The sequence below is a fragment of the Heptranchias perlo genome, chromosome 10, assembly GCF_035084215.1.
Source record: "Heptranchias perlo isolate sHepPer1 chromosome 10, sHepPer1.hap1, whole genome shotgun sequence".
In the NCBI taxonomy this organism is placed as follows: domain Eukaryota; kingdom Metazoa; phylum Chordata; class Chondrichthyes; order Hexanchiformes; family Hexanchidae; genus Heptranchias; species Heptranchias perlo.
In genome coordinates this window covers 42,711,636-42,728,825 of record NC_090334.1, presented here as the reverse complement: position 1 = coordinate 42,728,825, position 17,190 = coordinate 42,711,636, and the positions used below count along the sequence as shown (strand labels likewise).

The 17,190-nt window shown below is 43.5% G+C and overlaps 1 protein-coding gene across 3 annotated transcripts in view; it reads right to left on the bottom strand.

The window, feature by feature from the left end:
• LOC137326448 (armadillo-like helical domain-containing protein 4) overlaps nt 1-16,842 on the bottom strand; it is a 110,481-nt gene extending 93,639 nt beyond the window's left edge. For all 3 annotated transcript variants that reach the window (XM_067991554.1, XM_067991555.1, XM_067991556.1), the window contains exons 1-2: nt 16,682-16,842; nt 4,732-6,042 (exon numbers count right to left, since the gene is read on the bottom strand). In XM_067991554.1, the coding sequence (XP_067847655.1) occupies nt 4,732-5,989 (1,258 nt within the window). In that variant the 5' untranslated portion in view covers nt 5,990-6,042; nt 16,682-16,842. The remainder of the gene's footprint in view (nt 1-4,731; nt 6,043-16,681) is intronic.
• Nucleotides 16,843-17,190: the final 348 nt, after the last annotated feature.

Below are 17,190 nucleotides of genomic sequence, written 5' to 3'. Positions count from 1 at the left end.
GAGGAGCGTATTGCTAAGGTGAAGCAGAAACTGGGACTGTGGGATCGACAATCCCTCTCGATTGTAGGCAAGAACCTGGTCATCAGGTGCGAGGTGCTCTCGGTGTTGCTGTACATGGGGCAGGTCTGGCCCATACCTCGCTCGTGCGCCGCGACAGTCACCCGAGCCATCTTCCACTTTATCTGGAGATCAAAAATGGATCGTGTCCGCAGGGTCACGATGTACAAATCTCCAGAGAGAGGGGGGAAAGGCGTGCCCAACGTGGCCCTCTTCCTGATGGCCACCTTTGTGTGTGGCTGCATCAAGGTGTGCATAGACCCTCAGTACACAAACACAAAATGTCAATACGTGCTGAGGTTCTATCTGTCCCCAGTGTTGAGAAGGATGGGCCTGGCCACGCTGCCACGGAACGCTCCGTCCAGTTGGATCGTTACAACCCACCTGTCCTTCGTCGAAAAGTTTGTGCAGAAAAACACCTTTGACCACAAGGCGATCAGCAAGTGGTCCGCATGCAACGTCCTCAAGACCCTGCAGGAAAAGGAGATGGTGGATCCTGTCGGTTGGTTCCCCGAGCAGACTGTCAATGTCATCTGGCAGAACGCCTCATCGCCAGAGCTTTCAAACAAGCACCAAGACCTAGCTTGGCTGGTGGTGAGAAGGGCCCTTCCCATCAGATCCTTCATGCACTCCTGGAGTCTCAGCGCCACCGCGCGCTGTCCCCGAGGAGGCTGCGGTGGAGACGAGACCGTCACCCATCTCCTTCTGGAATGTGCCTTTGCAAAGAAGGTCTGGAGAGAGATGCAGTGGTATATGTCCAGGTTCGTCCCGAGCAGTTCTGTAACACAGGACTCTGTGCTCTACGGGCTGTTCCCGGGAACGCACACTGAGACAGACATCAAGTGCTTCTGGAAGACCATCAACTCGGTGAAAGACCCCCTTTGGTCTGCCCAAAACTTGCTGGTCTTCCAGTGCAAGGAGCTGTCCTCGACCAAGTGTTGCAGACTAGCACATTCCAAGGTCCAGGACTATGTGCTCAGGGATGCACTGAAGCTGGGTGCGGCCGCCGCAAAGGCTCTGTGGGGAAAGGCAACCGTTTAGAGCCTTCCCGCCATTGTATACCGAGGGGCTGCAATCAGGGAAAAAAACCCTCGGGCAGAAAGTAAAATTCAGATTGATGTAATGAAATGTAATGTACCTGTAATGATTGTAATGCAATGAGGCACCCTAGAGTGTCATGAACAGTAATTTGTACGGTGTGTAACTGTATTGTTGGAATCATATTTGAACTGTACTTGATGTAACCTGCAAATTGTATAATCTGTATTGTGTACGTTTGAAATGTGATATGACAATTGTATTGTATGTACTGTTGCAAATTTTATGAATAAAATATATTTTTTGAAAAAAAATCATTTATTTAATTCCAACATTCATCCACTCTGAGATGCTGTGGAAAAGAAGGCTCATTTACCAGCTAGCTCCTTTAATTGATGGTGATTCCCTAAGCCATGTTTGAGATGACTACACATGTGGGAAATGTCTCTGACTGCTTAGTTCAATGTTTCTGAACTTGAGGAGCAGCTGGGGACATTCAGGAAATGAGTGTCCCCAGCACATGCAGGAAGCTGAAGGTTTCCATTGTATGATTGTCTGGTTTTTTTATCTAAAAGGGAAGAGATTGCTTTTAGTTTGAAGTACATATTGTGAAAGAGTCAGAAGAATGCCTATCTCTTTGCTGAGAAAAGACACTCTGTACTTATTTGGCACAAAAATTACTTTATGATATTTATTTTCCTTCCTCATGTTAAGTCTCCCAGCTAAAAAATACCAATTTAGATGGCATATTCAGTGGGCTTTCTCAACAGCATGACTGTGATTGAATTCTCACTGTGAAGGGAATGATAGACATGAACCTGCTTCCTACCACTCTGACACACCAGGGGTGAAATTCAACATTGGCAGGGGCACAAAACAGGTGGTAGCGGATCAGCCACCCGCTATACATCCCATAATCGCCTGTTTTGCATCCCACCAAAGTTGAAATTCACCCTCAGTGTTTCAGTGCTGTATGGCTCTGCATCACTATGCATTTGCACATCTGCTTTGGATGCTTTTGAGATGTTTCTTGTTCCTTGCATTAAAGAACTCAGTACTCATTTCCTTGGGTCACTTTGGTTGCAGTGTCCCATCTTTTTAACTCCTAAGAATTGGTTACATTATATCACTGCACAAGCTCAATGTGCAAGACCTATACATAACTCATTTATATTAGAATATTACTGAAGGTGATGTAATTAACTCCTGCTATAAAAAGTGTGGGGTGAAAGTTGCAGCGAATGTCCCCTCCTTCCCAAGAGGGGACTTTCTCTGCTTACTTGGTGTGGTATATTTTTAAAATTAATATACTTTTGAAAATGAATAAATGTGAATAGCATTTGGGGTGAGTCTGCGTTGCAGGGAGGAAGGATGGAAAAGAGAGGATGAGCAACAAATAGAGAGGAAGAAAGGGAGAAAGGAAGAAAGGAAAACAGAGATGGAACATTTAAGGTGAGCCTGGAAGAAGGAGGAGAAGAGTGAGAAAGAAGAGAAAGAGAGAGAGGGAAAAAAAAGGAAAGAAGGCAGCTAGAACATTCAGGTGACTAGAGATCTGGCAGGGAGCAGAGGCTAGATAAACTAGGTAAATACTCAGCATGGAGAACTAATGGAGGGCAGAAAGGGAACCGCAAACATAACACCCCAATTCAAGAAGGAAGTGAGACAGAAAGCAGGTAACTATAGACCAGTTAGCCTAACATCTGTCATTGGGAAAATGCTAGAATCTATCATTAAGGAAGTAGTAGCAGGACATTTGGAGACTCATAATACAATCAAGGAGAGTCAACATGGTTTTATGAAGGGGAAATCGTGTCTGACAAATTTATTAGAGTTCTCTGAGGAAGTAACGGGCAGGGTGGATAAAGGGGAACCAATGGATGCAGTATATTTGGATTTCCAAAAGGCATTCGATAAGATGCCACATAAAAGGTTACTGCACAAGATAAGAACTCATGGTGTCAGGGGTAATATACTGGCATGGATAGAGGATTGGCTAACTAACAGAAAACAAAGAGTCTGGATAAAAGGATCATTTTCAAAATGGCAATCTGTAACCAGTAGCACGCCGCAGAGATCAGCATTGGGGCCTCAACTATTTACAATATATATCAATGACTTGGATGAAGGAACAGAGTGTCTTGTGGCCAAATTTGCTGATGATACAAAGATAGGTCGAAAAGCAAGTTGCAAGGAGGACACAAAATGTCTGCAAAGGGATATTAACAGGTTAAGCGAATGGGCAAAAATTTGGCAGATGGAATAAACTGTGGGAAAATGTGAAGACATCCACTTTGGGAGGAAAAATAAAAAATAAAAATATTATTTGAATGGAGAAATACTACAAAATGCTGTGGTACAGAGGGATCTGGATGTCCTCGTACATGGAACACAAAAAGTCAACATACAGGTGCAGCAGGTAATCCGGAAGGCAAACGGAATATTGGCCTTTATTTCTAGGGGAATGGAGTATAAAAGCAGGGAAGTCATGCTACAACTGTATAGGGTGCTGGTGAGACCACACCTGGAGTACTGCGTACAGTTCTGGTGCCCTTATTTAAGGAAGGATAAGCTTGCATTGAAGACAGTTCAGAGAAGGTTCACTAGGTTGATTCCGGGTATGGAAGGGTTGTCTTATGAGGAAAGATTGAACAGGTTGGGTCTATACTCATTGGAGTTTAGAAGAATGAGAGGAGATCTTATTGAAACATACAAGATTCTGAGGGGACTTGATAGGGTAAATGCTGGGAGGATGTTACCCCTCATGGGGGAATCTAAAACTAGGGGACATAGTCTCAGAATAAGGGGTCGCCCGTTTAAGACGGAAATGAGGAGTAATTTCTTCTCCCAGAGGATCGTGAATCTTTGGAAGTCTTTACCCCAAAAAGTTGTGGAGGGTGAGTCATTGAATACATTCAAGGCTGAGTTAGACAAATTTTTGATCAGAAGGGGAGTCAAAGGATATGGGGAAAAGGCAGGAAAGTGGAGTTGAGGTAAAAATCAGATCAGCCATGATCTCATTAAACGGCGGAGCAGGCTCAAAGGGCCAAATGGCCTACTCCTGCTCCTATCTCTTATGGTCTAAGCTGTCATGGTTTTTAACCTGTGTCCTTTATTATTATTTTTTGGTCCTGGTTTTTTAACTCCAGAATTCAACATTTAAACCAGAAGAGAGAGTCATTCTAGCATATGCTCAGATGACCCATTGTGTTGCTCGCAGTCAAGGAAAGTTTTCAGTTTGGAGGGTGTCTGCTGTAGTATTAGAGAGTGGGACATGCAGTGGGGAGCTGGAACACTTGAATGTGGGCCTGGAAGGTAGAAAAAAGGAAGAAAACACTGGGAGGAGAGAGCAGAGCTGAAGTATTTGGGCTGGGCTAGGGGGAAAGAGGTACAGTAGAGGTGGAACACTTAGGGGAAGGAAAGCAGAGCAGATAAAAGGTGTGGCGAATTAACTGGAGGGGGGAGGGAGAAGTAGGAGCAAACAATCATTAAAGCAAAAAACAGATTGAAAAGTTTTATCAGAGATTGGCCCATGCAGACCATATGATACCATGGACCAATCCAATCAACATTAGAGGCTCACTACAATAACGCAATATTACACTCACTAGATTTTTAATCATATGTCTATACTTTTACCTTTTGAGACTGGTTTCTGAGGGAGTTGTGTTGTTGACAAAGCAGATTTGACCTCAAGACTCCCAGTAGTCATTGCCAACCTTGCACTCAATCCCGTATATGGTTTTTTGGTAGTTCCAATAATAGTTGCTGTACTGGTTACTGGCATTGTTTGGGCTGTTTTCAACATAGTTTCTGTAGAAGCCGATGAGACCAACTCCGTCGTGGCAGCCTCCTTGATTGCTGTTGTAACTCTGGGTGTCGTAGTCACCTGAAATGTATTGGGTGCCTTGCTGTCTGTAACTGCACTCACTGTAGTTGCCATGATTTCATTCATTTCTTTACCGGCATTTGGACTGTTTACTTTCCAGCTGAAGTAATTACTTTCTGGTTCACTGACTATTGTTGTTGTTGCTTCTTCATTCCTGAAACTTTCTAAATTTGTATTTGCAAATTCTGATAAATTTAACATTTCCGAAGTCAATACTGTGATGTCTTTTTGAGTGGTATTTACAGTGAGAATTGTCTTACTGGTAAGAGGTAATGCCGTAGTGTCATGACTATTTACTGTAAAGTTTTCACTGCTGGAGTCAGTGGCCCCTGTTGTCTCTCCACTACTTTCATTTTTGGTGACATGACTGAATACAGTTGAAATTGTAACCTGCTCTGGCATTTGTTTCTTATTCTTCATTGCTCCTTCAGTTTTCTCTGCATCATAGGTGGCTGTATCATTCTGTGTTGCTCCCATCGTCGTGTAAGCAATGCCGCTAACTTCACTGGCATCAATGCCATGATCAGAAGAGGATTTTGTAGTTAAGACTGCTAGGAACTCTTTCTGTTTTGACTGCAGATTCGTGTTCAAGTTCTCATCCTTTGTACTCGTATTGATTGGTTTTTGAGATGTCAGCGTTGTTGTAGTTGTGGGCAACATAATATCTAGGCTGGTTATGCTGATCACATTTTCATTTCCTGTTTGTTGTGTTTCTTCTACATGGGCAATGCTAGGGTTTATTGCTGCAGTTAATGTTTCTAATGAAGAGCTTAAAATATTTCTAGAAGCAGTGGAACTTGCTGTTTCTCCATGTAGCACTGTGACACTTTTCACCCCGTTACTGTTCTCATTATGGCTTGTGAAGCCTTCTAGCTTTGCAGTAGAAACCTCAAATATCTGTATGTTCCTTCTTTGGTGGTTCTGAATGGTGGAGCATCTTAGTCCCAGTAAGCAGATGAGGGTGGCGAAGATAACCACACAAGCGTGAAATTCTGTTGGTCTCATCATTACCAAATATGTGTGGAAATTAAGGAATCCTCCTGAGGAATACCGAAGGGAATCTGAAACAAAAACATATCAATATTGTTTGCAAAGCATTTATAGAGTGCCACCACAGTATTAATACAATTTAAAACAAACTTCTTCAAATGTAGCACAAACATACCTCAACTGTGACATTGACATGTACACCAGTGATATGAGGCTACAATGCAACAAATATGTAAAAACATTTTTTCTTGGTGGATAAAAATTCAAATTTCACTTATACAAAATTAGATTTTTTTTTTACAAAGTGAAATGTGATAACTTCTTCTAAGCTAAAATGCCAAATACACTACAGTAGACTGAAACATGGGCCTGTGACAAAAAGAGAGGTTTCATCCCATGGGATAAGTAATTTTTTAAATACACATCGGGCCCCAATTTTCCTGACCACTGCCCTTGGGAAACTTCCATTTCCTCGAGCACAGAGGTCAGGGAAAAGGGACAGAGACCAGTTTCATCAGGACATCAGCCATTTTACATAGTCCTGGGATTTCTGGGACTTCTCTGAGAGGCAGAGGAGCTGGGCCTGCGCATGCAGTAGATGGAGGTCCAACATACCAATGCAAATAAGATGGAAGCTAAGTGTTCCTGGCCTCCCATCTGAAGGATCACTCAATGGGCACTCGCACAGCGGCACCCAGATAGGCACTGTGGCCTGTTCCGAACCCCCACCAATCGGTGGTCCATGGGGATTCCTGGAGCAGGCCAAAGATAAAATGGTTGGTAACATTTTAAAAATTCGAAACCCCCTCCCTACCAGCATGTTTAGAGGTAATTGGCTCCTTCCGGTTTCTGATCTCCATCTCGAAGGCTAAACGCACAACAGTAGGTCAGAGAGGCGTGCAGCAGCGATTAAATTTCCTGCCTCTTCTGCTGGTGCTAGGCCCCAGGTAAATCAGCCCTATACCATTTTAGAGTTGTGTTAGCTTGAGATGGCATCCGAGCGCTTACTTGAAAATCTGTACTGGCTGCCACAGATAGTATATCTACTTCAAAGCTGCAGGATGCCTTTGATACTAAATTAATCAAATTATAGGCTCTTTGAAGGACAAGGTGTATCTCATATGCTGATTTCATTTCAACCACAGACGGGATTGTGCTTTCCAACTGCCATCAGGTGTCAAAAACAGACAATTAGGTTGCCCAGAAGTCTCAGTTCACACCTTGTTAAAGTGTAAAAAAAATGGTTAACAGTGCTTAACTATTGGGAAAATGTAAGGAGTCTTACAACACCAGGTTATAGTCCAACAGCTTTATTTGGAATCACAAGCTTTTGGAGCTTTCCTCCTTCGTCAGGACACCTGACGAAGGAGGAAAGCTCCGAAAGCTTGTGATTCCAAATAAAGCTGTTGGACTATAACCTGGTGTTGTAAGACTCCTTACATTTGTCCACCCCAGTCTATCACCGGCATCTCCACATCATGACTATTGGGAAGAAATTTTTGATCTTCAACCCACAGAGCTTCTCAATCTTCAGTTCCCTCACCACTGGTACATGCAATAGAGGTTCCGTGAGGAATCATCCCATGTAATTTACCATCCAGAGATGATGGATCATGACCACCAATTCCAACCAGCACTGATACGCCAGAGTTTGCAGGGTCACTGGCAGGGCACCTCATTATTATTGGACAGGTTGGCACAGGCACCACTTTGAACGCATCTTTGCAGCCAGAAACTCTGCTCATGGTGGTGGGGGGGGGGGGGTGTCCAGGAGCCACCCACCATTCATCCCCTTTGCATTCTTGGTAAGAGGGGTAATCTGTAAAAAAAATGTTTTTCTATTTTTCCTTCACTTTGGGGGTTCAGGCTGCTTGCCTGGACTGGACCCTACTGTTGGGGCCTACCCATGTTGGGGTCAGTATGCCGTTGACCTCATTCGGCGTAATGTCCTTCACAGATATGTCGAGTCCCAATTGAGCTACTGAACAATTGGTTACTGGACAGTATTTCTATGTGGCTGTGTCAATTTTACTTGTGTATATTATTTCACCTGTAGACAAATTTTAGCCTATGCACGTTGCTCTGGCAACATATTATTTTTCACCTTTGGAGGTGACAAGGCATTTTGGGCATCCCATTTGTTTAATGAGCGGTATATTACAATTAGGAGTTAACTGTTAATCAGTACATGGTGCACAAAAATGACACAGGTTTTAATTCATAATGAACATTGTCTGGTTATGGAAATTGTAGTCTAGCTGTGAACATAAGACCAAATGTTGGGGAAAATACCAAACTGTAACAGGGCCATCTGCTGCATTGAGCCAGTCGAAAGTATGATTCATACTATTAATTCAAAAAGACAAGCCATCATGAAAGTGCCCAGAGAAGTAATATTACAACCTGAAATTACATCTCAGAAATTTTACCCTGCAATCAAAATATTAATTATGTATCCCCAGAGTTATTAGAAGCCATTAAAAGACTGTGATGCAGGATTAGTGTATCATTTAAAAATGAATACAATTTTTAAAAACTCACCAAATCAATCACATACATATACTGTAATGGTAGCATATGTTTGAAGACAATGAAACCCAAAAACTTAACCAGGCTGCATAGCAATAAAAGCTAAATTATCTTTATAAAAATGTTTAGCATTTGTACTGTCAGTTTGATTATATGCTCACATGCAAGCTTTTGGATTGGTGGTATTGGTTCACTTGTGAGCTTTGAATAGACTCCATTTTCTTTGTCACGAATGGTTAAGTATCAACCAATCACATTCTATAAAAACTCATTTAGTAACAGAAGTAATCATATTTGATGACCAATCATGTTTGCAGATTTTCTCAGCGATACAGCCACCATGACACTTCTCCACCTGTCTAAACCCAAGCCTCAATCTCGCACACCTGCCACGGTACACAGAGAACTCTCTCAGCTCCCTTCCAACCCAGCATTAGTCTCTCCACTATTCCTCTCTCTGTAGTTTCAACCCAAGGTCTCCCAGTCCTGGCCAGTGGTAGAGCTCCAACTCCCAAGCCCACCTTGGCCTCTCCACTCATCCCTCGGGTTTAGCATTTGCCCTCCTCTTCTCACTCTGGAGTCTGATCCCCAGGACACTAGGAAAATAATCTGCCACAGAGTGCCCTGAAGTCTTAATTCCTTTTCCCACTTCCACCTTATCAGGCTGGAATCGCCAATCTCTCTTCCCACCTCCCTCCCCCACCTCCACCAAGAGCTTGAGGGCACTGGTTGTTCTCCCTAGTATCTTGCCATGTACTCCCTGCAGCAAGTCCACCAATCTCTATTCCAGTCTGATCTCCAGATGCGTACCTGGTCTCTGTTTTCTCATTCCTTCTTTGACATTTGCATTCATGTTAGAATCATAAATCTAGTCAGTATTGATGTAACAATTCATAATATGGAATCATAAAATGACTTTGTGCAAATTTTGCCTGTTGAACTTTGTTACAGATACAAAACAATCTCTTTAAAAAAACCAGAAAGCCAGACCTGCAACCTGAAATTTACAAACTGCCCTTTGAATAACCACCACAATTATCTAAATTTGCCTACTTAAAACCTAGGGAATATTTCAGCACTGATCTTAAAAGAACAAGCTGAATTGGCAGTTAAACATAATAATTTTATCATATTTATCGATCTTTCGATTCATTTTATAAATACTTTTTAATATGTATGAAGGATATGGGGTCAGCAACTCAAATGGGGTCAAATATGATGCCAAGATTATGTACAGTCTGGTTCATCCTAAACTGTGGCTGGGGAGGGGATGGATTTAGTGGCAAAGATACAGAGCTTATGGCGGGGGCCAAAGACGATAGTTTTGGTCTCCCCAATGTTTAGATGGAAGCAACTGCAGCTCATCCAAGACTGGATGTCAGACAAGCAATCTGACTGTACAGAGGCAAAGAGAGGTGGTGGAGAAGCAGAGCTGAGTGTCATCAATGTACATGATGGAACCTGACTCCATGTCTGCAGATGACGTAGTATTAGCATAAAATCATGGACAAAGAAAGTAAGGAAAGGATTAATAAAAACCAGCAGAGTGTGACAGAGAAAGTGCAACAACAATTAATAAACTGAACAGAAAAAGTGGGGAAAGGACCAAAAAGCAAAAAAAGAGACACAATGGGCAGAATTTTAACTTTGAAAAACGGGTGGGTTGGGAACGGGAGGGCATTGAAAATCGCATCAAATTCAGACCCGTACCCAACTAGCTCATTTCCGGTTTTCACTGGGGTGGCCGAGGGGCAGGCAACCAACCCACTCCCAGGAGGCAGGTTGGTCACTAAAACCTTTCAAGGCGGATGCGGGCCTCCATTTTCAAAGGTTTTTCGATTTCAACACCTGGGGGCTGGGATTCCCGGGCCTTCTCCTTCACCCACCTGAAAGAAGGCGGGAAGGTCCGAAACTGCAGGTAAGTTCCATCCCCCAGGCCCAACAAGCCTACCTGCAGCGACCCCCCACCCACCCCGCCGATCTCTGATCCCCCCCAAATGATCACGGACTACTGCAATAACCCCTGCTACCCCACTCCATCCCCCCCCCAAACGATCGCAGACCACCACGATGACCCCCGATCCCCCCCCCCCGCAACAATGGCGGTCTACCGTGATGACACTTGATCCTGCAGCTCCCCCCCCCCCGCCCCAGTGACTGACCCCCGTTCCCTGCCCCCCCGACTGAATCCTCTGATGACTGATTCCCCCTGCGTGACCCCCATGACCATCGGTGCCCCCATGCCCCTACCCCTCAATCCATACAATGAAAGACTTACCTTTTCACGTCCTCTTCCTTGCTCTGCTCCCATCCGACTGAGGCCAGCCAATCAGTCAGCAAACCAACAAAAAAAAAGACATCCTTACGTCAAAATCGTAAGGATATCCGGGAAACCCATACTTACAGGTTTCCCGACCATGATTCAAACCCCACCAACGCCCCCCCAACCCCTTCCCGGAGGTGAGGTGAGAATGACTGCCCTTGACATCAAGGCAGCATTTGACCGAGTGTGGCACCAAGGAGCCCTAGTAAAATTGAAGTCAATGGGAATCAGGGGGAAAACTCTCCAGTGGTTGGAGTCATACCTAGCACAAAGTAGGATGGTAGTGGTTGTTGGAGACCAATTATCTCAACCCCAGGACATTGCTGCAGGAGTTCCTCGGGGCAGTGTCCAGGGCCCAACCATCTTCAGCTGCTTCATCAATGACCTCCCGTCCATCATAAGGTCAGAAACGGGGATGTTCGCTGATGATTGCACAGTGTTCAGCTCCATTCGCAACCTCTCAAATAATGAAACAGTCTGAGCCCGCATGCAGCAAGACCGGGACAACATCCAGGCTTGGGCTCATAAGTGGCAACTAACATTCGTGCCAGACAAGTGCCAGGCAATGACCATCTCCAACAAGAGAGAGTCTAACCACCTCCCCTTGACATTCAACGGCATTACCATCGCCAAATCAACATCCTGGGGGTCACCACTGACCAGAAACTTAACTGGACCAGCCATATAAATACTGTGGCTACAAGAGCAGGTCAGAGGCTGGGTATTCTGCAGCGAGTGGCTCACCTCCTGACTCCCCAAAGCCTTTCCACCATCTACAAGGCACAAATCAAGAGTGTGATGGAATACTCTCCTCTTGCCTGGATGAATGCAGCTCCAACAACACTCAAGAAGCTCAACACCATCCAGGACAAAGCACCCCGCTTGATTGGCACCCCATCCACCACCCTAAACATTCACTCCCTTCATCACCGGCGCACTGTAGCTGCAGTGTGTACCATCCACAGGATGCACTGCAGCAACTCATCAAGACTTCTTCGACAGCACCGCCCAAACCCACGACCTCTATCACCTAGAAGGACAAGGGCAGCAGGCACATGGGAACAACACCACCTGCACGTTCCCCTCCAAGTCACACACCATCCCTTCATCGTCGTTGGGTCAAAATCCTGGAACTCCCTTCCTAACAGCCCTGTGGCAGAACCTTCACCATACGGACTGCAGCGGTTCAAGAAGGCGGCTCACCACCACCTTCTCAAAGGCAATTAGGGATGGGCAATAAATGCTGGCCCCGCCAGCGACGCCCACATCCCATGAACGAATAAAAAAAATGAGTGGGTGATTTGGCAATCTGGTACGTAACGCTGCTCAAAAGGAGGCCATCTCGGGAAGTCGCGGCTGTGCACCCACCATTTGCTGAGATGTCCGCCCTGCAACCCCTGCTCCACACTAGTAGCACCGGATTGTGGAATCAGCCCAGGAATGTTGAAATATTTCGCACATACAATAAACAAAATAGGAACTTCCCCCAATACCTGGTTAAGGTAGTGAGTAATTAAATAGAACACACCAGGCATGTCCCAGGTTTATCCCTGATCTGTGAAGTTAGCTGTTCTCAGGTACAATTGGCCTCCTAACCAGCTCAAAATTAACCAGGGTTCCTGATCCTGATCGCTATCCAGCAATCCTTGCTGGAAGTGTGCATGTGTAGATGTCAACAACTTGCATTTATATAGTGCTCCACACAAAAAGATCTCAGATGTTTTACAAGGGGGAAAGAGTAAGGAAGAGCAGGAAGTAAAAGAATTTGGGGAGGGAAGTCAGAAGGCATAAGACATGGTTAAGCAGATATGTTTTTGGAAGAGTTTTGAAAGAAGGAGGTGACAAGGTGAGTTCCAGAGCACAGAAATGCAATAATTAAAGGAACAGAGAGGGTGGAGACAAACAGTAATCTGGAGTCAGAGGAGTCTAGGCTGTGACTTTGATGTATACATATAGCTAGAGATGATTATCCAAATAGGATAGGAAATGAACGAGGGACTTGAAAACCAAGGATGAGGATCTTGAAATCAATTCATTGGAGTATAAGGATTCAATGAAGTTGGGCAAGGAGGAGTTGAAAGGTGTGCAGGAGAGAACTCAAGTCACAGAGATCTGAATCAGCTGGTATGGTAGCCTAGTGCTTATGTTACTAGACTAGTAATCCAGAGGCCTGGACTAATAATCCGGAGACGTGAGTTCAAATCCTGCCACGGCAACTAGGGAATTTAAATTCAATTAATTAAATAAAATCTGGATTAAAAAGCTACTATCAGTAATGATGGCCATGAAACTACCAGCTTCTCCTAAAAAACCCATCTGGTTCACTAGTGCCTTTTAAGAAAGGAAACCTGCTGACCTTACCTGGTCTGGGCCTATATGTAACTCCAGACCCACAGCAATGTGGTTGATTCTTAATTGCCCTTGCAAGCCACTCTGTTGTACAATCCCACGACAAAAAAACCTTCACCACATGGACTGCAGCAGTTCAGGAAGGTGGCTTGCCACCACTTTCTCGATGGCAATTAATGCTGGCCTTGCCAGCGATATCCAAATCCCATGAATGAATGAAAAAAAAATCAGCTGAAGTTTATGAGGGGTGGAGATGAGTATACTGGGGAAAAGGTCTTTGATTAAATCAATCCTCAAGACGATGAAGACATGACAGTGGAAGGAGTCACACAGGGACACAAGCAGGCAATGTTCTGTAAGTGGAAGGGGGTGCTCATTGCAATGAATCAGATGTGGTGTAGAATGATCGAATGATTTGTGGTCGAACGAATACTGAGAATGTGCACCAATGGACTCAGCCTGAATAGCCGAGAAGGTTGATGGAGTTAGTGCCAGGGGTGTGGACAAGATCAGGCTTACATGTGGTTGAACAACATGCTGACATTCACATTTAGGTCCACAGATGAAGAATGGTCACTTTGATAAAATATCAGAGGGTGATCATTGCCCATGGAACTGCACCCGAGTGAAGGAATTAATGTTTTCAGGAGAGAAGGAAGAGAGGTAGGGAGAAAAACACACATATGCTGAAGTTTAACCGATGAAACAAAAACTGCAATTTTTTAAAACAAGAGTGGCACTGATATCACCAACCAGTATCCTCCAAGTAATTTTTTTCCAGTTATGAATGCAATACAAATGGCATAGTACAATGGAGCTCCAGGATATTCTGCCACAGTAATACATGACAGGGTTCAGATCACAGATCCTTACAGGCCAAGTTTTTATCTTAACTATGCTGTCACGGGGAATTGCAGAGCAGAAGCTGTGCATTTCCTGTGAGAAGTGAGGGAAAATTGTACGGCAAGTCACCCCAGGTTACTCTTGTGCACTTCCTAACACCTTGCTAAGAGTGCCATGACAGTGATTGTGGTCTGGAGCAAGTAATCTGACTGCCTTGTGTGAAGACAGAGAGGCAGCACACAGGCACAAGATGCTAATGTAATAATGGGTCCACGCTGAGATTTCTTCATACAATAATTTCCTGATTTCATATGTGCTATCAGGAGACACTGAGTGAAGCATGGTGTATTCCCACAAGGTTGAAAGGAAGATCAGCAAAGCAGTCATCTTGGTTCACTCTTCTGCTTCTCCTATCATTTGGTTAAAAAGCAGCACTGGCAATGGGTCTCCTTCATGCACTTTCAGATGGTGAATAGTGCAACTCACAGGAGAGCCTACAACAGATTTTTTAAAAAACAACAGAAAGCAAGAATGAGGAAACCCACCTACAGAACATTGCCTGCTTGTGTCCCGGTGTGACTCCTTCCACTGTCATGTCTTTGTTGTCTCGAGGATTGATTTCATCAAAGACCTGCTCCCCAGCATCCTCATCTCCACCTTTCACAAACTTCAGCTGATTTTTTTTTCATTCATTCATGGGATGTGGACATCGCTGGCAAGGCCAGCATTAATTGCCATCCCTAATCGCCCTTGAGAAAGTGGCAGTGAGCCGCCTTCTTGAACTGCTGCAGTCCGTGTGAAGGTCTTTTTGTAGCAGGATTGTACAACAGAGTGGCTTGCGAGGGCAGTTATGAATCAACCACATTGCCCCACAGTTTAAGGTCTGCACAAGCTAATTTGCTCTCTCTCTCTCCCCTGTCTTGGTACCAAAACTATGTCCCCCTGTTTCTTCTTGAGTCAGTAATCATTCATTTCTTTTTTGAATGCTTCAACCAAGATCAGTTTCAAGCAGTGCAAAAGGACAGTACTGAACAATATTAACCCTTTAGCATTTCTCTGTGTACTTAAATTGATGCATATCAGCTTCTGACTGTCGGTGAAATTTCTAATGTTAGAAGAGTTAACATGGCTTAAAGATAGTCCAGCGGACTGCCTGGACTCTTTTTAAACTTAAGGTCTAAAATTTTGAAAAGTGGCCTTGCAATGGTTGCAATATAACTGCAATCAATGCAAAACTAAAACTAGTGAGATTATAACCTGATATGGCAAAATAGTGATATTTCTGTATTTTATTTCCTAGTTTTGAAATAGTTAAAGTTAAAATGGAAACTGTCTTTTCAAAGTTTGAATTGGTCACTTCTTGTTAGCTTGAAGTACCTTAGCTTATAACTATTTCTTAGATTTCTTTTCTCAAAGTTACTTACTGTAAACTTTCCCACATCCTCCCCACCAATTTCTTGCATCACAAGAATAACTTGTGGCCATCACGCCTGAAAATAACCATAATTCGTGAGTGTCTCAATGGGGATGAATGCTACCCACACAGCAGAAAATTAAGAAATTAATAATTTAAAAAACTTGCCAACATTCCTTGACATTTGAATTAAAATAGAATGTGATAGTCATGATTGTTATGAAAAACTCTGAAATAAAGTGTAGCAAGCACCGTATTGTACTGCAAGTACTATCAACCACCTCATTTCATTATTAAAAAACAGGATATGTTTTGACAGAGGGTCAACTCTCCCAGGAAAGCTGCCAAGAACACTTGCATCATTTATAACTGGAGGAGAAAATAGAAGCAACAAAAAAATAAGGAAGTCTCACTATCTAGGAAACAAAATGACAGAATTAAATACAAAATTATAGTTATTTGTTGAGAGAAAAATGCAATTGAAAAAAAATCAATAAACATTCAAAATGTCAGTGAATTGTGGAAACTGGTCGAGAAATTAAAGACTGAATACTGTCAAGTACAATAGTAAGTCATCTGGTTATCCTTTTACTGTATGGCGTAAAATAAAAAAGAGGAAGTTTCTATTTTAAATATTCAGTTACTCAATCATATAATACGGTATAATTCGGGATGGAGACTAGGAGAAGGAAATTTTGTCCACTGAAATACTATTTCGGCCTGCAGTAGAGTTAGGACATTTCCTGGGGTTACATGTTCTTTGTGTGCTATTCCATTTGACACATGTATTAAGGCCAGCAGGAAAACGTTGCTTGTGAACATGGCACACAGCATGTAATACATACATATACATGCACACTGCAGGCATACAGCTCTCACAACTGAACACAATGGGCACAGGTAAACGCTTCGGGATTTTGAAACTATGTATTTTATTTAACCCAATTACAAATACGACAGACAGCTGGAATCCGCCGTATCTTTGACGGGGAGGAAACGCTGCAGTCTTAATTTCATTAAGAATTTGCAGCTTTTCTGTCAGGAACAATAATCTTCGCACCCCTCGATTAAACACGGAATACGTACTGTTGCCTCATATTTAGCTACCTCAGGAATACAAGCTTTCTATTCTTACAGAAACAATATCAACCGAACCTATGCAGCTAACGAGTTTTTTTTTTAATTCATTACGTGCAATGTAGCAACATCCAAGGAGACGTGCACTCGTGAAATAAACTAAACGGCGATTTACCTGTTTCCAGAAAAGACTCGTCCAATCTCACTTACATTCTTTGTTTTACTGCAAATCCTTTCACAGGCTTCAATTTTTTTTTTGTTGTCTTCGTTGTCGTGCGCTGGCAATATTAGATTCTCAGCCCTCGTCACTGGATCGGCTCTTCTCCAGGACGTCGTGCGTTTGGATGGAGCAGCGCCGGGTCCCAGTTAGTGCGCAACCACCCGAGATAAAACCGCTCTGCTAACCTCGCCTCTTCATTAACAAAACTAAGGACGTGGAAATACTTATTAACATAAAATTACGAAAGGTTCGTTATCGTGAAGTAATCATTCACACAAAAACCACGATGATACCAACATCTTCTAAATGATATACAACAGTAATTCACTGAACATTACTTAAAAAAAAAGAGGTCTGCTCTTACAATTTGCTGAGGATACACTGGGACGAAATTTCCGCGGGGATTCTCGTACCGTGACTTCGGTGAACCCTGGAGGAAATTGTTGGCGATGAATATAGCCTTA